The sequence below is a fragment of the Lindgomyces ingoldianus genome (genome assembly GCF_010093535.1).
Source record: "Lindgomyces ingoldianus strain ATCC 200398 unplaced genomic scaffold BDR25scaffold_6, whole genome shotgun sequence".
NCBI classification, from domain to species: domain Eukaryota; kingdom Fungi; phylum Ascomycota; class Dothideomycetes; order Pleosporales; family Lindgomycetaceae; genus Lindgomyces; species Lindgomyces ingoldianus.
The window spans coordinates 1,231,464-1,253,979 of record NW_022985167.1 but is presented as its reverse complement, the minus strand read 5'-3'; the positions used below and the strand labels follow the sequence as shown (position 1 = coordinate 1,253,979).

Here is a 22,516-nt window from a genome sequence, read left to right as displayed (position 1 = left end):
GTATACAAACTATTCTCTAATGACATGACTCAAGAATTCGTAATTCCGCTTCTTACAAACGTGGTGCTCACGTGACCACATTCTAAATTCCGAAAAGCGGCTCCATAATCCCCGACCTTGGCTCTGGCTCCGACTCAACACCAAAGAAACGATTGCCGCCTTTTTCTCAACACCTCCCACTCCGTCTCCACTCCCCATTCCCGACTCAAGATGGCGGCCGCAGCCCGAGCGCTCAATGCGAAAATACGCTCCAACAAATACCTCGATTACTTCTGCTCGACTCGTACGTACCACAATTTCTGTGTTCTCGGTGTCGGAAAGCTTGCTTGATGATGCTGGTCGGGGCGCGCTCACCCACGATAGAAGGATGGGAGGGATGAGGGATATTGGCTTTGTGGGCTAGGAATTTGGGGCATAATGCTAATGGTGTGGCAGACTTCTGGGGCCCGGCGAGTAATTTCGGTATCCCGATTGCGGCGGTCGCAGATATGACGAAGGATCCCGAGATGTGTGTATTCTGTTTTGTTCAATTGCGGCACGCCGAGACCTCTATGGCTACACGTGCCCCCTCCATATTATCTCTTTGCCTCTCTACATCTCCTCCTCCCCCCCTTTAATACTAGTTTCCAGTTCCTACAAAACCAGTCATACATTCCCCATGCATAACCACCTACTTACACCACCTCAGTATATCTGGCCGCATGACCGCCGCCCTCTCCTGCTACAGCGCTGTCTTCATGCGCTACGCCCTTGCCGTCTCTCCCAGGAATTACCTCCTCTTCGGCTGCCACTTCATCAACTGCGCATCCCAGCTCACACAGGGTTACCGGTATATGCAGTACTGGAATTTTGGAGGACGGGATGCTGCTTTGAAGGCGAAGGAAGCGGCCGGGAAGATTGCTGAGAAGACGGTTGGGAAATAAGAACAGAAGAGGATAGGGAGCGGGAGAGTGAGGGGACGGGGGATAGTGGAGGCGTTTACATCTTAATCCAGGCTCTTGTCATAGTAGATTCAATTCACGGGACATAGCAATACCTAGTGAAACAGTGTTTCAGGGGAATAAAATACTGTTCAACTAATTCCAAAGCCCATCTTTTACAATGACCCAGCACCAGAAATGAAGCAACGTCCATTAATTCCTTACAATTCCACCTACCAAATTCTACATCTACATTAAACTCGACCGTCCACCAATCTCCGTCCCTCCTTGCCCATTCGGCATATCCCCATTCCTACCAACCACAAACTCTCTATAAATACCCTCCAGCCTCCTCCTCTCCTGCGCACTAATACTACTCCTCGTCGTCGCCAACGAGCTCTTAATATGCTTCCACTGAATCTCCGGTTCCGACCTCCCCATTTCATCCTTCTGCTCCCCAACATCCTGCGCATCCAGGCCAGTGCGGTGATGTTGCAGCTGTTTCTGTTTCCGGCGGATAGCTTGCAATGCCGCGATCTTGCTCGCAATAATCGCGCGTTCAGTGAGCACGGAAGAAGGCAGAGCTTTCCTGGCCTCTGTTTCTTCCGTCGCTGTATCGTCTCCAAAGCGGAAGTGCGTAAATTCCGGTACCCCTTTTTCCTTCCCAGCCCTTTTCTCGCCTGTTGGAGGTGCAGGTTTCTTCGTGCCGGATCTTGTAGGATCGCCGAGTTCAGAGTCACCCAGGACATCATGGATGGCCTCGAGTTGTGCATTGTACACGACAGCCTGCAGATCCGCACCTGAATACCCCTCGGTTCTCATTGCGATTTCTCGAAGATTCTCGCCGTAGGGTCCTGTGCTGAGGACGCTGGGTGCGAGATGCAATTTCCTTGTTACTGCCGCGAGAATGTCGACTCTCTCCTCTAGGCCCGGTAGATCGCATATCAAACTCTTATCCAACCGGCCCGGCCTTAGCAACGCCGGATCGATCAGATCCGGTCTGCTTGTCGCCGCAAGGACGTACACGCCAGACAACCCCTCTGCACCATCCATCTGCGTAAGCAGCTGATTCACAACGCGGTCCGTTACACCCGTGCTATCGTGTCCACGCTTCGGCGCAATGCTGTCGAATTCGTCGAAGAAGAGGACACAAGGACGGGCGGCCTCAGCTCGCTCGAAGAGGTCACGGACGGATTTTTCCGACGCACCGATGTATTTATTAAGGATTTCGGGTCCTTTGACAGATATGAAGTTGAGCCCGCATTCCCCTGCGACAGCAGAGGCAAGGAGTGTTTTGCCGCACCCAGGATATCCGTATAAAAGCAGTCCAGATCGAAGACGTAGAGGGCATTGGGCGAAGATGGGGGCGTATGTCGTTGGGTATTGGAGGGTTTCGAGGAGGGTTTGGCGCGTAGCGTGGAGGCCTCCGATGGAATCCCAGCGTGTTGTGGACGACTGTAAGGTTACGTTGCGGAGGGATGCTGGTGTGAAGCCGGAGAGGGCCTGTGTGTAGTCTTCTCTGGTGATAAAGATGGATGTGGAAGCAGAGGAAGCGCTGACAGACCGGATTAGGGATTCGCTGCGGGCTCGCGATGTGAGGAGTACAAGGTCGCCAGGCATGTAGCCGTCAGTTTGACCAGCGAGATCGAGGAAGTCGATGGCGGGATCGACCACGAATCCGTCCTCTTCGACTTGAGAATTGTGCTGGATACTCGAAGAGCTTGGTCGGCTTTGATGGCCAGAGGTGCTTGGCCGGCTATTTGATGGCGATGGAGGGAAAGCGTGACCAGACGAGACAACGCCGTTGAGCTTCTCTTCCGATCTTTGAGATTTTTCATCTTGGTGAGCTAGCATTTCCAGCACCCTTCTTCTTCCTTCCTTATTTGGAGCTTTCAGGCTGGTGATCTCACGAACCACATGTCCCCCAATGATGACGTTGTTCAGAGCCTCCTTGCTTTGGGCAGTAGCTAGAAGTACCACACCAGAATCCATGGAGCAATACTGTCTAACAATCGAAATAATGCTTTCACTGATGTGACGGCTTCGTCCATTCTCACCACCAACCTGCAGTTCTGTTTCTACTGGGCAGAGTCTGTCGAGGTCATCAAGAATGACGACGGCATTTCCGCCGTACCGTGCACCCCAGGATGCCGACGCGAAGATCCTATTAAGCGTCTCCTTGATAGTTGCTACTCGTGTCTCGTCGGTCACAAGTTTACGGCAGGGGAAGTAGATCGCGTTGAATAAGAATTCTGTGCGCAATTGGTGAGCTAGAAGCTGCGCGCACGTTGTCTTTCCAGCCCCGAGACCACCAGTCAGAAGGACAGATGACTGGTGCGTAAGATGAGATCGTAGCTGAACTACGAGAGCGTCGATTCCAACCATCTTCGGAGGCGTAGCTGGCAAGGGTTCTCCTTGCTGCCAGGGTTTGAGCAAAGCTGACGGCTTCGATATTTCCGCAGCTAGCTCTACAGAGGGTTTTCTTTCTGGAAATAATACCCAAGAGACTCCCGGTTGAGACTGAGGAGGGTCGAATCTTAGTATGCCTCCTTGCCAGCCAGGAACAGGATCCTTTGGTGGAACCAGAACCATGCCATCTGTGACTGGTCCATCCAGGAGTCCATTCCGTTTCCCATACATGGCCTTAATTCTTTGGATTGCATCTTCATGCTCTTGTTTGGATTCGCCGCCGAATTTAAGGGTAGCGTTTGCTTGCACGCCGGCAGAGAATGGGAAGATTTTGATGGTCTTTATATGTTGCTCTTTCGACTCTTTCGAGTCCTGCGATTTAGCCAGGGATGATGGCTTTGGTGTTTGACTGGGTGCTCCTTCGATTCGAACAAGACCCCCAACAAAGCCTTCAAATCCCAAGACTCTACACAAATCCGTGGACAATGCAGCATGCCGGCTATCAGGGGCATCTTCCCATGTTCCGAGCTTCGCGATGATTCGAACGGCTGATTTCTCTTGCTCTTGTTCTTTGGACATGTCTATCGGCTCTTGCAGTCCTGCTGGTTTTATGATTGCCACGGATACCCATGTGACTCCCCTGAGAGCTTTCGTTAAAAGAACATCTTTGTCCACCCACACTTTGAGGCCATCCGTGTCAGCATGGTCTTCTTCATCAAACCAATCTAGGGCTACGCTCTTGTCAACGCCCCGCAGGAACACAGCACCACGACTAGGATTCTCATCTCGCCCGCTGCGCCGCCTCACGGTACTCGCTGTACTCTTCCCACTCTTCCTAGAGGCACCACCAACACTTCGACTTTCACGTGCTGAACTGCGTTCACTCTTTTGTCGAGTCTTGGGGGCAACAATAACTTCCGCATCCGGAGATATTTTTACGAACGGTGAGCTAGTAGGCGGGGCAGGAGCCACCGAGGTCACGTTGATGTTCGCCGTCGTGGTCGGAGACAGATGGAGAGTTAATGGATGCGGGGACTGGACTTGGGGATTTGGGAGTGCGCGTATTTGCGAGAGAAAGTTGAGCTCTAGAAATTGAGCGTGTAACTCGATCATCTCCCAGTCCACTGGTGTCAGGGGCTCAATGTTGATGGTGTGGGCCTGCGGAGGGTCTAGATGCAGCAGTATCCCAACCTTCTGTCCCTCGATAAGACCTATTAGTCGAGCGAATGTCGCATCCACTTCTACTGCTTGTATATCCTGCTCTCTTGCGGCGGGGCCGCCTCTACTGCCGCTTAATCCTTCTCGTCCTACTACTGGCGCAAGCTTGCGCTTGCTTTGCATGCCCGTCCAGCCTACGAACACGGATCTCTGGGGAGAAGTACTCCTGGAGTCCGAGGCGCTGGGCGGGGGAGGCTGGCGATATGAGAGCTCGACAACGACATTTTGGGCGATCTACATTGGGTCCTCAGCACTAACTCTCAACAGTCGCAGACAAGAAACATACCGCATTTGCATTGACGAGAATGGAAACCAAGGAAGAGGGTAGATTGACAAGACAATTTTTTAGAGATTGCTGGAGAGCTACTTCAGCCTGGACGACCTGCCCTGCAGGCTTCTTCGCAGCAGGAGCCATGGTGGAGAATGGGAAGTAACGAAGAGCGCTGGGGCATGGTGAATGAATTCAGTTGAGCTCCGCATGCCGAGGTTGTCGGCCGTTACTTCGAAGCTCGAGTGAATTCAGGCGGTCGCAGCTGGCAGAACTGGAAGACATGTTGACCAATCATTTGACGTCCCCTGCTTAGACGCGACGCGAACGCGCCGAGGACGCCCAGCCCGACCTCTCTCAAGATTCCTGTTGTATACCCCCCTTCGCCCATTCCGTTCTTTCGCAAGGATACACACTGCTGCACTAGACTTCTCCGAGCTGAATTGTCATCTGGGAAGCAATGGCGCTTCATACTGTACCGGCTTTTGTGAACTACGAGGAGCAGGAAGGTTTGCGCGCCCTTCTACACTTGTCACAGAAGCTCGATTATCTGACTTTACCGCCAGCTGCCTTTGTGGATTTCCTCCAACACTTCAAGTCTTCTTCCGCCGAAGCTGCGGAACAGCTCGAGGGGCTGGACATCAGCGGCGATGGCGATAGTGACGAGTACGATATGATGGATGATGCTGTACCAGACGCAACGCAGGATCGCGGCCGTCATTCAAAGCTGAAGTACATGCAAATGCTACAGGAGGTGGCAGATCGCACAAGATCCGCAGTCGTGATTGATCTGAATGATTTGGAAGCAGTGAGTCCAGCCGCGATTCGAGCCAACAAATCTAGACTAATAACGTGTGCCAAAGTATGAGAAAGCCGCGTCGAGCGAAGAAGCAGACTATAAGCTAATTGCTTCAATCGAAAGAAATGCGCACCACTACATCGAAATCTTCTCCAGAGCAGTAGACAGAGTGTTGCCTCCGCCAACGAAGGAGCCCAAGTACGAACATCAGAGACCCCCCCTCTGACATTGACGGTTCCTGACTTTCACAGTTTCAAAGATGACGTTCTGGATATCATCATGACCCAGCGATCGAAACGCAACGAGAGAGTGCAAGAGCAGCAGGGCGGAGAAGAGGGCGCTCAACCTCCCCCTGAGTCTATATTTCCCCCAGCCCTCACTCGACGATACACCTTGAACTTCAAACCTAGGATACCATCTGGCGCAAGCAGCCAGCGCAACATGAAGGCCTTAGCTGTCCGAAACGTACGCGGCGAGCATCTTGGGCACCTGATCACAGTCCGTGGTATTGCAACTAGAGTCTCGGATGTCAAACCTGCGGTTCAAGTCAACGCCTACTCATGTGATCGCTGTGGGTGTGAGATATTCCAACCTGTCACGACCAAGCAGTTTACCCCAATGGTCGAATGTCCTTCAGATGAGTGCAAGAAGAACAACACCAAAGGTCAGCTGTTTCTTTCGACTCGCGCATCGAAGTTCCTCCCATTCCAAGAGGTTAAGATTCAGGAAATGGCCGATCAGGTTCCAGTAGGCCATATCCCTAGGCAACTATCTATTCATTGCCACGGCGCTTTGGTCCGTCAGATCAATCCAGGAGACGTCATTGATGTAGCGGGTATTTTCCTTCCTACCCCATATACTGGATTCAAAGCCATCCGCGCTGGTCTTCTCACAGATACTTACCTGGAAGCTCAGTATGTGATGCAGCATAAGAAGGCATATGACGATATTGTTCTTGCCCAGCCTACATTGCGACGAATGAATGAGCTCGAGAGGACCGGCCAACTATACGAATATCTTTCACGGTCCATCGCACCCGAAATCTTCGGTCATGTTGATGTAAAGAAAGCCCTGCTTTTACAGCTCATTGGCGGAGTCACGAAGGAGGTTGGTGATGGTATGCGCATTCGTGGTGACATCAACGTTTGCTTGATGGGTGATCCTGGTGTTGCCAAATCCCAGCTTCTCAAGTATATTACCAAAGTTGCGCCTCGCGGTGTCTACACTACCGGTCGTGGTAGCAGTGGTGTCGGCCTCACTGCTGCTGTGATGCGTGATCCAGTCACGGACGAAATGGTCCTTGAAGGTGGTGCTCTTGTGTTGGCCGACAACGGCATGTGCTGTATCGACGAGTTCGACAAGATGGATGACGGCGACCGTACGGCTATCCACGAAGTTATGGAGCAGCAGACCATTTCAATTAGCAAGGCCGGTATCACGACTACCCTAAATGCCCGTACATCCATCCTCGCAGCCGCAAACCCTCTGTACGGACGCTACAATCCTCGGATTTCTCCAGTTGAAAACATCAACCTCCCCGCAGCACTGCTCTCACGTTTCGATGTCCTCTTCCTCATCCTAGATACCCCTTCACGAGATTCTGACGAAGAGCTTGCTCGCCATGTCACGCATGTCCACATGCACAACGCTCATCCTGAAGCCCCTGGAGGCATTGTGTTCTCTCCTGCCGAGGTACGGCAGTGGGTAGCCCGTGCAAGATCCTACAGGCCAACGGTTCCCAAGGAGGTCTCGGACTACATGGTCGGTGCCTACGTGCGGATGCGACAGCAGCAGAAGCGAGACGAAGGTTCAAAGAAGGCCTTCACTCACACCTCGCCGCGCACTCTCCTTGGCGTTCTACGTCTCTCGCAAGCTTTGGCTCGTCTGCGGTTTACGAACGAGGTTATTACCGAGGACGTAGATGAGGCATTGAGACTTGTCGAAGTCAGCAAGGCTAGCTTGTACGCAGACGAGAACCGCAGAGATGATCACACACCGAGCAGCAAGATTTATCATCTTATCAAGACAATGGAAGCCAGCGGTGCTGCAGCCGTTGGGGACGGAACTCGAGGCGAGTTGGATCTTCGACGGGTTAGGGAACGGGTACTGGCTAAGGGCTTCACCGCGGACCAGTTCGAGCAGGCAATTGATGAGTATGCTCTATTAGACGTAAGTGATCCCTTTTTGAAAGGGAATGCAGTTTCGAGAATGCTGACCATCCTGATTAGGTCTGGCAAACGACTGGTGAGGGCACAAGGTTGGTCTTCATTGAAGCTGGAGATGAGGATATGGACGCCGACAATGACTTCTAGAGAGTCAATGGTAACGATTTTCGGCGGGGATTATGATGGCTCATGGATAAGGCGTGCTACGGCGTTTCGAGATCCTGGGTTGGATGTATGTCAAGATGTGACTGCTCTCTGCTATCTGCAGTCGAAGAGCGATTGGATTCATGAAGCGTCCTTGGTATCAATGTTGAATTATGCATCCATCACCTTCCAATTTAGCTCCTGTCAAGCTGCCTCCGTCGTGAGAAATGAATATTGCATTGTTGGCTGTCTCCTTGACCGGTGGTGCCAAGGACGCCTAACATCACTTGAACTCCGCGTCCATTTCATCGTTGTGCGGAAATGCAGCCCTGCGAGTCGCCACACAATCGAGCCATTACCTCTATTTCTTCTTACTCCTTAAGGTGAAGACACCCGACTCAGAGATTCGAGCCAGTTGTAAAAGCCACACGACTTCCACCTTCCCCAAAAGGCCTACGCGCATCCGTAATACTTCGCGTTTGTGTGTTTGGCCGATAAGCGCGGCGAAACATCATCAGCTCTGCGCACCTTGCACCTCCGACCAAATCTTGAACTTATTACAAATACCCTCTCTCGTCGCCGGAAGACCCTGACCCTGAGAAATATCGCAAACCTACTTCGCAAAATGGCGAAAACAACTTCTTTTGCGACGTTCCTAATCATCGGCCGTAATCCCCCACTTGCGCCTCATTTTATCCCTCGGACCACCTAGCTAACGGCTTCTCTAGCAACCTGTTTCTTCCTTGGCATCCTCTTCTCCTCCTTTCCTTACGACTATAATGTCCTCTGGACCACACCCTCAGACCGAGATGCTTACTTCAGGATCCTGGAAGACCACATCAAATTCCTCTACGCATCTCCCCCGATCATCTCGCGCATCCTGCACATTGCAATCGGCACCGGGCTGATCGGCTTTATCACGAAGTTGTACAAACCCTCGGAAGCAAATATGCTATTTGATGGCGCGAGCCTCGTGCTCTACATGGCGGGTGTCACCGTGTATATCACGAACATCGTGAAGGGATTCAAGGTTGTGACGGCGGGCATCTACGGGAATGTGGAACCGATGGAGGGCGATGAGGTCTCTCCGGATGATTATATTAGCAGAGAGGATACGCTGAGAGTGTTTGCAGCCAGCAATACAATCCTAGCGTTGGTGTTGGTCGGCGTGCTGGTGCTGCAGGCGGGGCAGTGGTATGCGCTCAGGAAAGAGGAGGCCGAGATCGTTGAGATGGATCGCCTCGCCGAGGAGAAAAAGAAGGCGGGGAAGAAGAAGCAGTGAGGAGCGAGGCGTTACAGAGGAGTATGGTGGATTGGATGTCCAGTAGTAACTCCCTGTAGTATTATCATTCTTGGAGAAACACTCTGTGGACTACAAATCTTGGACATGGAAGTGCTCCATCTCGCGCCTCTACGACCTAGTTTAGGATCTGGGGAGGTTTCGATATACGGAGAGGTAAGCGGAACGTACTAGCTACGTTTTCCAGCTTTGGAGATTCCGAACCTAAGCACAAGGTTCCACCTCTTCATAATCTCAATTTCTCAGTTCTTCTTCTCTACTATCCTAGGCAAGGTGTCCCTTTAGAGTCATTCACTAGCAAAACTTTTCGCTCTTTTGTTTGCACTCCATGGACGGGTGACGCGGTCATGTCTCTCTCACTCCCTCCACCGCTCTTTCCCAAAGCACCAAACTAGGTGCTGGGCCACTCTTGTGCTTACACTCGTTCAAATTACTCGACCCGCGATCCTGACTATCACCAACTCCTCCCCTCATTCAAGGCCCGCTCTGCACACGAACCCAAAGTTATCATAAAGGTGAGCCCTCAGCCCTATCAAGTATATAAACAGCATGATGAATGGATTCAATATAGGCAAAGTTTTGTGCATTTCACCGTGGTCCGTACCACATCACCGAGCACTGTGATCATGGCTTCCCCTCAGGTCTTCAATGAGCGCAGGTACGGTCATAACGAGGACATGGTTCGCCGCCAAAAGGCTGGTATTGTTGATACCCTTGCAAGAATCGCACGCCAACGCGATCTCAAGATTCCGCCAACCAAATCGATGACTACTAGCACAAGTCACGTGGTCGGAAATCTGCAAAACAAGAAAGAAAGTATAGCAGTTGACAAGAATGATAACAGTTCAGTCAAGATGTTGGAGAACACAAACGGTCAAAGGTCAGATTCGTCGAAGCCTGGACCTATCCACACCTCGTCGGTCGCCACTACGGAGTCAAGTCACAAATGCTCGCAAAACGGTGTTGAAGATGACATCAAGAAGATGCTAGCTGAAATGGATCGAACTGTTTCTAACTCGAAGACGACATTCGTTGCCACCGGGCTCGACGACGCAAAGCAAATGTTGGCTGATCTGGATCGAGCTGCTGCTCACAAAAAGACCACAATGATTGGGACCGAGCTCGACAGCCCAAAGCAAATGTTAGCAGAGCTAGATCGAGCTGCTGCCTCTCGGAAGACAAATCTAGCGGCATCAAATACCTTTGACCTGAGCCTAAGCGAATTCCGTGCTACAATCATGGCCCTCCCAGCCCGACAGCCAGCGCCAAACTTGATGGGATCTGTCCCGTCTGCAATGTCGACGATGAATTCAGCGCCTTCAGAAGCAACTGACGGTTCGACGTCTCTTCACCATCTTCGTGCCTCTATCGCCATTCTTCTGGAGAAGGCCGAATATGATTACGGCGAATTGGATGCGTGGATGAAGTACCTCTTCGGCAACGGGTCTAACGGCTACAAGGCTCAACTAGAAAAGGAAGACTTCGTGAAGCGTGCCTATGCCAAACTTGATAATCTCATCAAGCAGACGTTGGAGGAGATCACAACATATGAGGCAGCCCAGCGGAAGGTCAACGTCCGCAATCGGATCATCGTCTCAAACATTGCGGCGGACGCTGGAGTCGAGGAGGTGTATCAACTCTTCTCGGAGTACCATATGTGAGTAGTCGAGTGTCCCCGAGACGTAAGAAACATGTCCAATAGCCTCCTGTTAGTCGCCAGGTCTCCATTCTGCCAGAGCGAGAGCCAATCAAGCGAACCCGAGTTGCGGAAGTCGAGCTCTTTGACGAAGAGTCTGCAAAGCGCGCCTCCCGCATCATCGGTTACATCTTCGGATTGTTAGTTGAAGCTCGTCGTGCTACCGATACCTGAGTCAAGTGCTACGTATACCCACTTACCTCTCTGCCCAAATCTTTGCATCTTCCCGCCTAACTGCCTGCAATGCCATTAGAAATGATGAGCATTCGGCTTTCAACACAGTCTGTCATGGGTTTGTTAGCTGTCCTGCATAAGGAGGGACCTGTCTTGTCTGTAGCTGGAATCAAATGGATGGCCAATAAGGTTGCAATTTCTTTGCATATTTGCATATCCCACTAGTGTTACCATCACTAGTGAAACTGGCTTTCCCTACAGCAGTTCCAACGAAGTCCACCCCGTTCGCGCAACGGGAGTCTTCGCACCCTAGTTGACAAACCTAATAAAGTACCATAGCTCTGACCACATCATTTCCCACTGTACAAAGAGTACTTGTACCCCTCTATCGTACGCATTTGCATACCGCAAGCAAGCCGTTGTAAAGTAATCTATCTACAACTCTTAGCAGCCCGCCAAGTATCTTCACATGCCTGTGTGTCAATGGCCATGCTCCTAACGGCTACTTCGCTTGGAAAACACCCAAATCTGTACTTAAAAGCGTCAATCAAATACCATCTTACTTCTGGTTCTAGCTTGGTTTTCTGAGTAGTGTATGTCGCTTAGAGGCTGCCTTGTTCTGCGATGGATAAGAGTCGATAATAGATAATAGTCTGCACGTGAGCATACTCCTACACTAACACTCTCTCGCTCGAGGCGTTAGTACGATCTGTTTCCCTATCCAGACCAGCAAGACTGCCACGCAAAATCTGACATGTTGGATGATTATTCCCAGGGACTTCCGGGAGCCTGATAAATCTTCCGAGTACCAGATTATAGCATCTTCGACTTGGAATTGGCGCCTAGAGAGAGAGGCAATTCCTCACAGGGTATTTAGTGCTAGAATGTAGGTAGAGATACCCCTTTGACCGATCGCCTTCTAGTATCCTTGCAGTGCTCGCTGGTACATGGTCTCTGCCTCGTCAAGCCTGCCTAGGTCCGCGTAGAGAAGGCCTAAGTTGTTGACCGTGTCGAGCGTGGATGCATGCTCTGGTCCTCATGCCTTTTCCTTTCCTTGCAGTGCTCGCTTACATGGCCTCTGCCTCGTCAAGCCTGCCTAGCTTCGCGTAGAGAAGGCCTAAGTTGTTGACAGTGCCAAGCGTGGATGTATGCTCTAGTCCCCATGCCTTCTCGCATCCTTGCAGTGCTCGCTGGTACATGGTCTCTGCCTCGTCAAGCCTGCCTAGGTCCGCGTAGAGAGTGCCTAAGTTGTTGACTGTGTCAAGCGTGGATGTATGCTCTGGTCCCCATGCCTTCTCGTATCCTTGCAGTGCCCGCTGGTACATGGCATCTGCCTCATCAAGACTGCTCATCTTCTTGTAGAGGTTACCTAAGTTGTTGACTGTGTCGAGCGTGGATGTATGCTCTAGGCCCCATTCCTTCTCCTTTCCTTGCAGTGTTCCCTGGTACATCTCCTCCGCCTGCTTCACCCTGTCTTCATCTAAAAGAAGCTTTCTAAGCGTGTGCAATACCCACAGCGGGATTAAAGCTCCCACAATATCCCCTCCATCTAAGAAGGACTCTTCTATTATCCATCTGCTGACATTGGCACCATGGGCTCATACACATTTCTGCTTCTTCCAATACTCTGCCTCCGATTCTGAGGGCACATTTGATGCCACTGGCGCGGCTGCCACGCAACAAAGGTGGTATCGCTCCTCGCCTTTCGCCAGCTGGTTGCACCATTTATGGATTACTGAGTGCATTAAGTAGCTGCTGGTGCCTTCCTGTGCATCAACAAGCGAGTAGCGCGATAAAAGACCTACAGCATCAGTAAACTCCAGCTCGTGTTCTGCAATATGCTGCAACCACGCTGGAATGTCCATCTGCTCTAATAGATCTAATCCAGCAGCGATCAACTTGTACCAGAGTTCCCCATGGTCTAAAACACCCACAGCTTGAGCAGACACACAGCCTCTTTGCTCTGCTTCCGGACCTGCTCGTACGACATAGTCCATGTTGTCAACACATTTCGGTCGCCATACTCCTCCAGTGGAAATCGGCTCTGCTTCTTTATAAGTTGCTCCCACGTTCTATCGTAGTTTTCTGCGTACGCCAACGCGGACAAACTTGTCTGTTGAATATACGAGCCTGCTTGGGTAAGGGCCGAAGAAAGGCCGTCAAGTCGCTCAAGAATCATGCCAACGTCTGTTCAACATCTATTATTAACTATATCTGTATTTGTAAACGTAAATGTTGACTTACTCTTAACCTCTCTCCCAACATTGTTCTCTAGAATAGCTCTTGCTTGCTCTGCAGCAACCGTTCCTATCTTGATGCCTGATCCATGCTTCTGAAGACTGGCCAGCCTACTTGTAATAAGAATTGACCCGTGGTCTGCGGGAGGGAAATATTCCTTTACGTTGTACGCTTGCAAGTCGTCCTTGTCGTACTGGTCGCGGTCAACGTTGTCGATGATCAAAAGCCAGTCGTGATTTGAGGAGAGAGATAGCCATCGGAGACACTCACGCACTGTTACGTCAACATCAACGATAGAATGCTTGAGTGTCTCTACCCCATCTGCCGTTAGCTCTTCTTGTGACAGCCTCCGTGCCATGTCTGAAAATGATTGCTTTAGGTTGGTTTCTGACGATCCGTCCAGCCAAAATATCGCGCTAAACCTGTGCTGATGCTCCCGCGCAAACTCCACTGCAAGCTGTGTCTTGCCTATACCACTTAGACCATGGACAACAGCGACGACTCCTCGCTGGCTCTTCGCTGGCTCTTCGCTGGCTCGCCGCTGGCGACTTACCAAGAAAAAGCCGTTTCAGCTCTTGCATCTCTCCTTCACAGGGAACAAACTGATTTATCACCAGCACACCTTAGAGACTGAAGCTAACCTTATGCTTTCCGTCATCTATCGCTGTGGTCAACCTTCTTTGAATGCTAGTAGGTCCTATGATGCATAATTACATTGAGATCGAGCTAGCAGGAGCTTGGGGGATGCCCTAATCATGTCTCTAACCACCTCACCTACTGTCTCAAAGTCTTCTTCTGTTGGCTTCCCAAACTTATTCATGTCAAAGTGACTTCGTGAGAGCGAAAATTTGTTTGTCGCATCAGACAGGTCAAGGCAGCCAGAGCTCTCGCTAACCACGAATCTCTGCATAGACAGTTAGTATAGGTAGAACGCACAGTCAATCCTGACCCTACCGTGCGATCCACCTTCCCCACGATCCTTCCAACATTGCTTGACTTGAGCTCGTAGAAGCATGTGACCTGAGCCTTGTTCGCCTGTCTCCGTGTCTTCCCAAATTGGTCAACCACCTCTTGAAGGAACTCGTTCCCAGGCTCGAGTATCTTCAGAATGTCCCCCTGCACCTCGTCCTCCTCGTATTCCCGCCGCGCTGCCTCAAGCATCTCTACTTGGCTCATCCCTTCTGCGCCTCTGAACGGCGTGCCGAAGAAGATTAGACCAGTAGTTGACGCGAACACGCCAGGCCACTCGCTCTCATCGTGCCGGGCATCTAGGAGTGCCTGTGAACGCTTAGTTGGGGGCGTGTTCCGCTGTCAGCTGATGACTTACCTTCAGCACAACTAGCCCCCCGAAGCAATGTGCTATGAAGAGCAGCGGTCGAAACGGATAATCCTAATCAAGTTAGCAACAATGGCATGTCTGGCACTGAGGGTCTGTACCGCTCTCTTACGCTGCAAGGCTAGCAGTAATCGCTGTGCCACCGTCGATGCTTTCTGCCGCATTGCTCCTTCCCCGAACCACTGCGACTGGTATCCATATCGCATGATACGCGCATTGGGTGCTACGGCTGGCAGCATGTCTTCCTTGTTGAGCCAGTTGACCCACTGAGGGCTCTCCGCCGTGCCGACATTCTTACACCAGCTGTCGTCTGGGTGCGCTCCAATGCCGTGGATGGCAACGATGCTAAACTGCTGAGTGTGGATGCAGAAAATCGAGGACTGTAGGAATAAACGCACTCGATGATCTCGGCTGCTTCTGCTGGAGCCTCGCGGAGCACCTTCAGGCCAGTATCGTCATTCGTTACAGGCCGAACCTAGTCCAGAGTTAGTCCTTGCGCACTTCATCCCTGCCTGAGTACTCCCGTAGTGCGTACCATGTTTGAACCACGATGCTCGATTGTGTAGTGTGTGTTTGATAGTCAAAGAGAAGAGAGCTCAATGAGGCACGAGAACCAGGATGAGGAAAAGTGTGGAGGACAGCAGGCTGATGTGCTCCAAGCTGGCACAGTCACACAGTCACCCAGTCTGTCTCTGGCGCCGCTAAGCTGGGTGGGGCTGAAAGGGAGTTGTCAAGATATAAACACCACACGATCCAATCATACATACCGGGTCGACTTCTCTTGATGTTACTCTTCAGTGCAATCATGTCTCCGATTTCAAAAGCAAATCAACTCATTTCTAATTTCGATCCTATAACTATTGCGTCCCCGAATACTACTCTGTTCAACCTGCCTATGCATTCCACCCATGAGACAGTTCCTCCAGAAGGAGTTTTGTTCCCACGATCTCAAGGTCATGGCTCCACGTCTCTGGATTATGACAACCTTGTCTAGCAGCAATCTTAACGCGTTACATCGTCAAAGGGTGAAGGGTCGCAAGTTTATTATCACAGAAGATCCTCTGCCACATCTAATCTAGATCCACAACCGTAAGTTTATCCTCTTCCACGACATTTGTAATCATACGGATTCTGGAAGGTGTCCCTAGATAAGGGCTCAGATCGGCCTGGCGACAGTCGAGACAACATTTGGCTTCCTTAGGGCTTCCCGCTGCTAGGAAAAATTAGACTTTAACATCACTCAGCAGGACAATCTCCCTTTCATCGCTAAGGGCGTGCAGTTGACTTCTTTCTGTCAGTTCATCGCAGAACTCAGGTCATCGATGGCTCGGTTGTATCAGGGAGGTAATGCTACGGCGAGCTGAGGTTGACGCAACTCAACTGTTATGCTCCGCTGCTTACCCAGATATTCCATTCCGAACAATTGCGTCGGCAATACGGTGATTTATTTAAACGGCTGTATGGACCTATTCTTTTCGTGTTCGCCGTAGTTTCTACGGTCTTGAATTCGATGCAGGTTACGCTTGCGGCCGAACAGTTGACGGTTGCTCATTGGGAGCTGGCTAGGTATTTTTCTCACTAGTTTAGCATGGTAAGCCTGGTGGTAGCAGTTATCGTGTTGACGTTGTTTATCCTTTTTTGGCATTGGGTCTTTTAGATGAGTGGATATTTACTGTGAGGCATAAATGGCAAAGTGGCCGAATACTCGTTGTACATCGTCCCGTTAGGTGGGATTGAGTAGCATTGGAGCAATTTAAAGCAATATTGCCTCGCCGCGTGAATCACGCATGGTGGAAAGACCAGTGCATCAAATTAGGGTGCGTTATCGGCTCTAGTAACGTATGAAACCGGTGCTTGAAATGATCGAGAGTAGTGATAGCGAAAGGAGCTACCGCCTGACTTGAAGTAGCTGTACAGATCAGACAGCAATCAGTTAGCAGTAGGTAGCGCGCTATCAGGGAGGATGGCTGACCCGCTTTGACGACACCCTTGTGAACCCAAACTGTATCTTTGTGTACCGTAGCAAAGAAAGCGCCTAGAGTAGTAGCGCATTACGAAATATGAAAGGTAGGGTGCCAAGATTTTCGTTCCCGAGTGGGATGAGCCTGGAGGTGGCCACAAAAAAAGACCTTTAAATGTTTCAAGATTGTGATCTAGTAAATGTCAAGATTAGTCTGTGCAATGCTTCCAGTATATCGTCACGTACCATAGAACATAATTACTTAGAAGAGGGTCTATCACTTCAACCCCTTGCTAGAATTAAGAAAACCGTCAATAGGATGCAAATTCCTGTCCTTAGCTTCCCTTGTTATATGATTAGATTATTACTAGTTCACACTATGATATGGAAATATTGATAATTTTGATATCCTCCTCCGGCTTCTCTTTATATGTCTTCGTGTTCTCGATTTTATGCACTACATCCAGACCCTGGACCGCACGTCCAAAAATGGTATGTTTGTTGTCAAGCCATGGCTACACAGACGTTAGCAAACATCCCCTCATCGAAGATAGGAGCAAAGAGTAACCCACCGTCTTCTCTGTCGTAATAAAAAATTGCGAACCGTTCGTATGTGGCCCCGCATTCGCCATACTAACCGTGTACGGTTTATCATGCTTCAGCGTGGAAAACTCATCCTCGAATGTACGTCCCCAAATACTTTCGCCACCGGTGCCATCACCCAAAGGGTCGCCTGTCTGGATCATGAATTTGCGGATCACGCGGTGGAAGATGATGTTGTTGTAGTAGCCGTTTTTGGCGTGGGTGACGAAGTTTTCAACGGCTTTGGGGGCAGCTTCGGGGAAGAGGCGGAGGCTGATGTCGCCGTAGGTAGTGTGGATGGTGGCGGAGGTGCCGGTAGCGGCAGGTTGGGATTCTTGGGTTGGTTTGGAAGAAATGTTGCGGGGTTTTTCGTTTTGGATGTCGCGTTCGGATTTGGCGACGCTGAGAGAGTTAGGAAGTTTGATGGGGAAGGGGGGGTGGAGGGAAGGAGACATACTTGGCGTCGTTGGTGAACATGTAAAATCGAACTTTCCCAGAACCGGTGGAAACAAGCATAGCATCACGCGCTTCGGCTTCCTGGAGCAGTGGATTCTCACTAGCTGCCATTTGCACAGTCACAATACCTTTCTTCTCAGGCTGGCCTTGATACAGCGCCAAATGGAGCGGTCGTATTAATTCCTCCTGTCCGTAGACTTTGACGACGCGGTTAGTGAGTGTATTGATGACCTTTGTGCCGAACATGGAGCCGTAAAGGATGAAGTTGCCTGTCTCATCAAAGATGACGTTCATTCGAGGTCGAGTCAAGGCGTGATCCAGTTCCTGTTCTACCCCTATCCTGCGTCCAAATTCCATATCTTCGAGGTGCTGGATAGCGGTCCCGGCTTGCTGCATCTGGGTGATGGTCCCGATGGATTCGTCGTACGTTCTATACAGCTTTCCTGAAGCGAAGTCAAAGACCCTGATTTTGCGGTCTGGGAACGAAAATGTCGCGAATTGCTTGCCTGTGGGCGATATGGTAAGGGACGACGGCACGCTTTTAGACTGTTTTTAGTTAGCTTTTCCTATACATTCTATTTGTAAAGGGTAATTTACCTTCTTAAACTCAAACAAATTCGTGGAACTCTTCATGGAAAAGACGTTGTCAGGCTTTTCGTAATTCCCACTTGGCTGCCAATACTCCACCATTCCATTCTGGTCTGTAGAAACCACACAATCGTACGCATTGTTATATGCCATCAGTGCCACAGGAGCCTTATGCACGTTCTTCAGCGTATGCAGAGATTCTTGATTCTCGCCTCTCCCATCATATATCCTAATCCAAGAATCCTCGTCCGCCGAAACTGCGAGCAGGGGGAGCGAATTCCCACGGCCGTGTACCCAGCACACGCATTTCGGGGTATACTCTAAGCTCAGCATAGACAGCAGGTCGAAGGTAACAACATCAAAGATCTTGACTGTGCAATCCGTCCCCGCCGTTGCAAAATTCCTTCCATCCGCGCTGACGCTTACGGATCGAATCTCGCCGGTATGCGCTTTGAACTCCTTCACAAACTCCACGCCACCAAAGTCCTTCTTCCAGAACTTGACTACGCCATCGATGGAGCTCGTTATAAGGAAGTCGGTGAAAGGGGTAAAAGTGGTAAAGCATAGCTGATCTCTGTGCATCAAGGACTTGAAATAGCGGCCGGCGGTTGGTAGGGCGGCGACGTAGAGCTTTTCATACGGGAGTTTCCTTTTCTTTTTCTTGGGGGCTGCAGAGGGGAGCGCAGGACCGAAGTCGTCGTCAGAGGAGGTGTCGTCTAGGGATTCGTTAGAGATCATCATGTTGTTTGTGAATTGGAGGATCACCTTCGTCTGCAGCTGGAGCAGGCTTTATGGCTTTGCTGTCTTCTTCCTCCATTTCGGAGCGAGATCGTTTCACCGATCGAGGCGACTTTATTCCGTCCGATCCCATGGCTTATATCGAGTTCTTAGAGGACTTGGGGCGACGACGTGAATGAGCAGCGTTCACTTTGTGCAGAGATTGCGACGAGGTCGAAATCATGTGTGGCTAATGTGTGGCTAGACCGAGGCGCGAAAGCACGTGCAGACTTCCTCGTTCATGGGCTTTGCTCTCAACAATCATTTTGTATTCGAACGGACCCTAGAGTGATTCTGCTTTGGTAGTGGAATATCACATCCTTGTAATGCACAATTAGAGGTGAGATTGAGGCGTAAGATGACTCTCATTAGTATACGAGTTCTTCGATTAGAAAATTATATTGAAGCATGACAAGATATCTGGTATTCGAATGCTAACCGTCTACCCAAGTGAGAAAAGCAGCCCAATGAAATGAGTGGACACGTTGAAGTCCTCAACATTTCCAATAAGACACGACTGATGCCCAATACGCCAAGCTCGTCCAATTCAAGGCCAAAAGAATGACACTTAACATGCTTGAAATTCTCTTCTAGGTCAAGTAGCTCATAGACCTTGAGGGAGTTGAAATTGGAAGATCTCATTATCGTCAGTGAAAGCATCATCCGCTAGCTGCGTGCTGAAACTGTTCACCCAAGCCTCGACATCTTCGTCATCTTCGTTGTTTCGCAAAATCATGAGCTCAAGTTCGCGCTGTATATCCTCAGCGGTTCTGTTGGTCAAATTTCCTTGAGAAGGCGCGACGAGAGTTGCATTTGTGGAGCTTGAGCTTGAGCGGGAGAAAGCACTGCGAGGGTTTGCGCCAACTGAAGTAGTGCTCGCATTGCGATTGTGGAGAGATGAAGCAGTGGCAGGTCTGCGGGCTGCTACAGAGTTTGGGGTAGGTCGTGTGACGTTTGAGAGGGGCTTGCGAAGGGAGGTAGACGCGCTACGACCTTTAGAGTAGCCGATGGTGCTCTTTGAAGCAGTGGTAGCTGCAGCATGGCGGGATGCAGAAGGGTCCATGACTGGCTTTGCTGACCTCTTAGCTTGGAAGAAGCTGGCAGGGCGTCGCGATTCGACCGCTGCAGTTGGGGCAGCATAGCTCGGCTTGGGAGGTGGTGACAGGGCGGCAGCAGCGGACCTTGCCTTCAGTGTCGATGGGGCAGCCTTCTTCCTGAGGGCTTGAGCCTTCAGAGCCGACTTCTTTGGTGACTCTAGACCAAGATGCCTTCTCATTTGCTCATCCTCTTTCGCCATAGTCTCCGCGAAGAGCCTGTCGAACTCTTCATCCCTCTTCTTTCGGTCTCTAGCCAACGACTCTTCTATTTCACGTTCTCCACGGGTACGGCCATCGTCCTCAACAGGGTCGAAGTACACCGCATGCATTCCTCGGGTCATGTTTGCCCCTTCGAACATAGATAGGTTCAACGGTTCATCGTCCGGGAAATCAGGAAGCGGAATCTCTTTGGGAGGCATGTACTCAATCTCCGGAACATCCTCTTCTTCTTCAGCCTCGACATCTGGTTGATGGACTTTGACCTTAGGGCGACGGAGGCGTGGACTGATATGTTGGGTCTTTACGGAAGCGGAGAGAGGGGCAGGGGTCTGGAAAGCTTTGCTTTTGGCGTTGGTTGTTTTCATACCCAAGGGGGCGCGGTTACGGGGACCTGTTTGCAACTTGTCAGCGCTTCTCTTTCGCCAAAAATGACCGAATGGGAGCCTACCAGCCGGAGTAACGAATGCACTCTGTTCCAATTTCCCCCCTTTCTTCCCCGTCATGAACAGATTCTCGTTACCCTTGCCATTGGTCTTCAAACCCGATTTTCCGCCTTTGAACGGCCCATTCTCGTCGTTGAGCGGGACCTTGAACGGGGTCTTCGGGGCTTTGTTTCCTGGTGTTTTGGCATTGAAACCCTTAAGGCCGGCATTCAGAGACTTTCCGGCAGCGGCGGTCTGCAGATTGTGCACCAAGTTCTCTTGATCATTTGCAGCGAAGACATTCATGGCGTTGAGTTACATTGAGCGATGTGGGTGGAGCGGAGGGGTGCGTGGTGGGAGTTTTGGTTGGCCTGTTTACACCCGTTGCCAGGTGAATGCCGAGCGGCGAGGCTTGTCTTGGCGCTTGACTTCCCGCTGTTGCCAAAAAGGACTGGCCCGTGCCCGGAGTGCCGCATTAACTATCAAGGGCCCTCTCAGACAACAACACCACCACACCAACACACCACTTTCCTGCACTCTCTCCTACGCAAACTTGCTTCCTCTTTTCAGACAAATAACCCTCCCTACGATACCTCCACATATTCTCCAGCCATGGATCAAATCAGGGCGGTGAGTTTCTGAACCTACCCCGCCATCTCCCTTTGTCCTGCATTAAGCTCTGTCGGAGGACTCACATGCCGCGAATCCCCCAGTGCCGACCTCCTAAACCCTTTGACTGACATACATGCTGCCCATAGAGAATGGCGGCGCTCCGTTTGGAGGCCGACGACAGTGCCGCGAAAGCCGAAGAATACAAGATGAAGCTGAAGACGTTGGAGACGGAGAACATGCAGAAGGAGCAGGAAATCACCTCGTTGTCACACAAGAACCAAGTCCTCGAGAGCGAGGTGGAGAAGCTCGAAGAGTCAGTTAAAAAATTCAAAGGCGAAGCCGAGTCGGGAGCGCAAGCCGGAGGCCAGGCCGACAGCATGCAACGCAAAATCCAGTTACTCGAAGAAGAGGCTGAGGAGTCTGACAGAACCATCCGTGAGCTGAACGAGAAGTGAGAATTCCTCCTTCCTGCTTTCCTCGCCTACATTCGGGTGTTGGCTGCTAAGGTAACATTGCTGATGCGTCTTCTCCTTGTAGACTCCGCCAAACCGACGTTAAATCCGGCCATTACGAACGCAAAGTGCAAGCCCTCGAGCAGGCACGCGACCAGTGGGAATCCAAGTATGAAGAGATGGCTAAGAAATACGCCGATAGCCAGAAGGAGCTCGACACCTTAGCCATTGATATTGGTAACATCTAATCTCTAAGTCATACTTCTCCTTCTTGGTGATTGACGCATGTGTCAGTGAACAGCTGAGTGGGCATGGTCAATCGGATCTTGGTTGGGCGTGTGGACATCGAATCGGGCGGCGGAAACCCCCTTTACACTGCATATCTCTTTGTTTCTTCGTGGCTGGCTTGAGAGGATGACAGGACTGTACGCTTCAGAGACTCTTTCTTAAGCGCTACAAATACATTGTTGGAAGTTCGTCCCCTAACCTGTTGGCACATGCCTGACTGGTGCTGGTGATCTGCCGTCAAGACTTTTGGAGGCCATATTAGGACACCACCAACACGCATTCAAGCACGTATTGGTTTGGTGCCGGTTAACCGCTGCTCAAACGTCTCTCGAAATATCACTTCGAAACAACCATAGAATCATAGCGGGTTATTCGAAAGTCTCATAGCTGGGTATT

At 50.8% G+C, this 22,516-nt stretch overlaps 9 protein-coding genes across 9 annotated transcripts; 5 read left to right on the top strand and 4 right to left on the bottom strand.

The window, feature by feature from the left end:
• The first annotated feature begins 135 nt into the window (after positions 1 to 135).
• BDR25DRAFT_301416 (UPF0041 domain protein) lies at positions 136 to 1,067 on the top strand. Its single transcript, XM_033689569.1, has 3 exons — positions 136 to 283; positions 436 to 508; positions 689 to 1,067. The coding sequence occupies exons 1-3, from the start codon at positions 211 to 213 to the stop codon at positions 921 to 923; spliced, it is 381 nt and encodes a 126-aa protein (XP_033551617.1). The 5' UTR covers positions 136 to 210; the 3' UTR covers positions 924 to 1,067.
• A 98-nt stretch (positions 1,068 to 1,165) lies between these two features.
• BDR25DRAFT_280312 (AAA-domain-containing protein) lies at positions 1,166 to 5,007 on the bottom strand. Its single transcript, XM_033687802.1, has 2 exons — positions 4,834 to 5,007; positions 1,166 to 4,781 (listed from the first exon to the last, which is right to left on the bottom strand). Exons 1-2 carry the CDS (start codon positions 4,960 to 4,962, stop codon positions 1,170 to 1,172), a joined length of 3,741 nt encoding a protein of 1,246 aa, XP_033551616.1. The 5' UTR covers positions 4,963 to 5,007; the 3' UTR covers positions 1,166 to 1,169.
• Positions 5,008 to 5,205: 198 nt separating this feature from the next.
• Positions 5,206 to 8,069, top strand: BDR25DRAFT_301414 (DNA replication licensing factor CDC47). The gene is made up of 5 exons (XM_033689568.1): positions 5,206 to 5,324; positions 5,382 to 5,623; positions 5,679 to 5,812; positions 5,866 to 7,783; positions 7,843 to 8,069. Exons 1-5 carry the CDS (start codon positions 5,276 to 5,278, stop codon positions 7,924 to 7,926), a joined length of 2,427 nt encoding a protein of 808 aa, XP_033551615.1. The 5' UTR covers positions 5,206 to 5,275; the 3' UTR covers positions 7,927 to 8,069.
• A 369-nt stretch (positions 8,070 to 8,438) lies between these two features.
• Positions 8,439 to 9,216, top strand: BDR25DRAFT_301413 (Shr3 amino acid permease chaperone). The gene is made up of 2 exons (XM_033689567.1): positions 8,439 to 8,591; positions 8,652 to 9,216. Exons 1-2 carry the CDS (start codon positions 8,549 to 8,551, stop codon positions 9,203 to 9,205), a joined length of 597 nt encoding a protein of 198 aa, XP_033551614.1. The 5' UTR covers positions 8,439 to 8,548; the 3' UTR covers positions 9,206 to 9,216.
• A 1,428-nt stretch (positions 9,217 to 10,644) lies between these two features.
• Positions 10,645 to 11,093, top strand: BDR25DRAFT_215049 (uncharacterized protein; the record flags this gene model as incomplete). Its single annotated transcript, XM_033684824.1, has 2 exons — positions 10,645 to 10,880; positions 10,937 to 11,093. The coding sequence occupies 2 exons, from the start codon at positions 10,645 to 10,647 to the stop codon at positions 11,091 to 11,093; spliced, it is 393 nt and encodes a 130-aa protein (XP_033551613.1).
• Positions 11,094 to 13,984: 2,891 nt separating this feature from the next.
• On the bottom strand, positions 13,985 to 15,327 carry BDR25DRAFT_255199 (uncharacterized protein). The gene is made up of 6 exons (XM_033686343.1): positions 15,203 to 15,327; positions 15,066 to 15,142; positions 14,769 to 15,012; positions 14,659 to 14,721; positions 14,286 to 14,609; positions 13,985 to 14,235 (listed from the first exon to the last, which is right to left on the bottom strand). Exons 1-6 carry the CDS (start codon positions 15,203 to 15,205, stop codon positions 14,029 to 14,031), a joined length of 918 nt encoding a protein of 305 aa, XP_033551612.1. The 5' UTR covers positions 15,206 to 15,327; the 3' UTR covers positions 13,985 to 14,028.
• Positions 15,328 to 17,004: 1,677 nt separating this feature from the next.
• On the bottom strand, positions 17,005 to 19,176 carry BDR25DRAFT_332119 (peptidyl-prolyl cis-trans isomeras-like protein; the record flags this gene model as incomplete). The annotated part of the gene is made up of 5 exons (XM_033692716.1): positions 19,019 to 19,176; positions 18,263 to 18,969; positions 17,667 to 18,211; positions 17,200 to 17,611; positions 17,005 to 17,142 (listed from the first exon to the last, which is right to left on the bottom strand). Exons 1-5 carry the CDS (start codon positions 19,122 to 19,124, stop codon positions 17,005 to 17,007), a joined length of 1,908 nt encoding a protein of 635 aa, XP_033551611.1. The 5' UTR covers positions 19,125 to 19,176.
• A 300-nt stretch (positions 19,177 to 19,476) lies between these two features.
• BDR25DRAFT_255192 (uncharacterized protein) lies at positions 19,477 to 21,121 on the bottom strand. Its single transcript, XM_033686342.1, has 2 exons — positions 20,795 to 21,121; positions 19,477 to 20,737 (listed from the first exon to the last, which is right to left on the bottom strand). Exons 1-2 carry the CDS (start codon positions 21,072 to 21,074, stop codon positions 19,635 to 19,637), a joined length of 1,383 nt encoding a protein of 460 aa, XP_033551610.1. The 5' UTR covers positions 21,075 to 21,121; the 3' UTR covers positions 19,477 to 19,634.
• Positions 21,122 to 21,251: 130 nt separating this feature from the next.
• On the top strand, positions 21,252 to 22,515 carry BDR25DRAFT_255189 (tropomyosin). Its single transcript, XM_033686341.1, has 3 exons — positions 21,252 to 21,398; positions 21,527 to 21,831; positions 21,918 to 22,515. Exons 1-3 carry the CDS (start codon positions 21,381 to 21,383, stop codon positions 22,078 to 22,080), a joined length of 486 nt encoding a protein of 161 aa, XP_033551609.1. The 5' UTR covers positions 21,252 to 21,380; the 3' UTR covers positions 22,081 to 22,515.
• The last annotated feature ends 1 nt before the right edge of the window (position 22,516 follows it).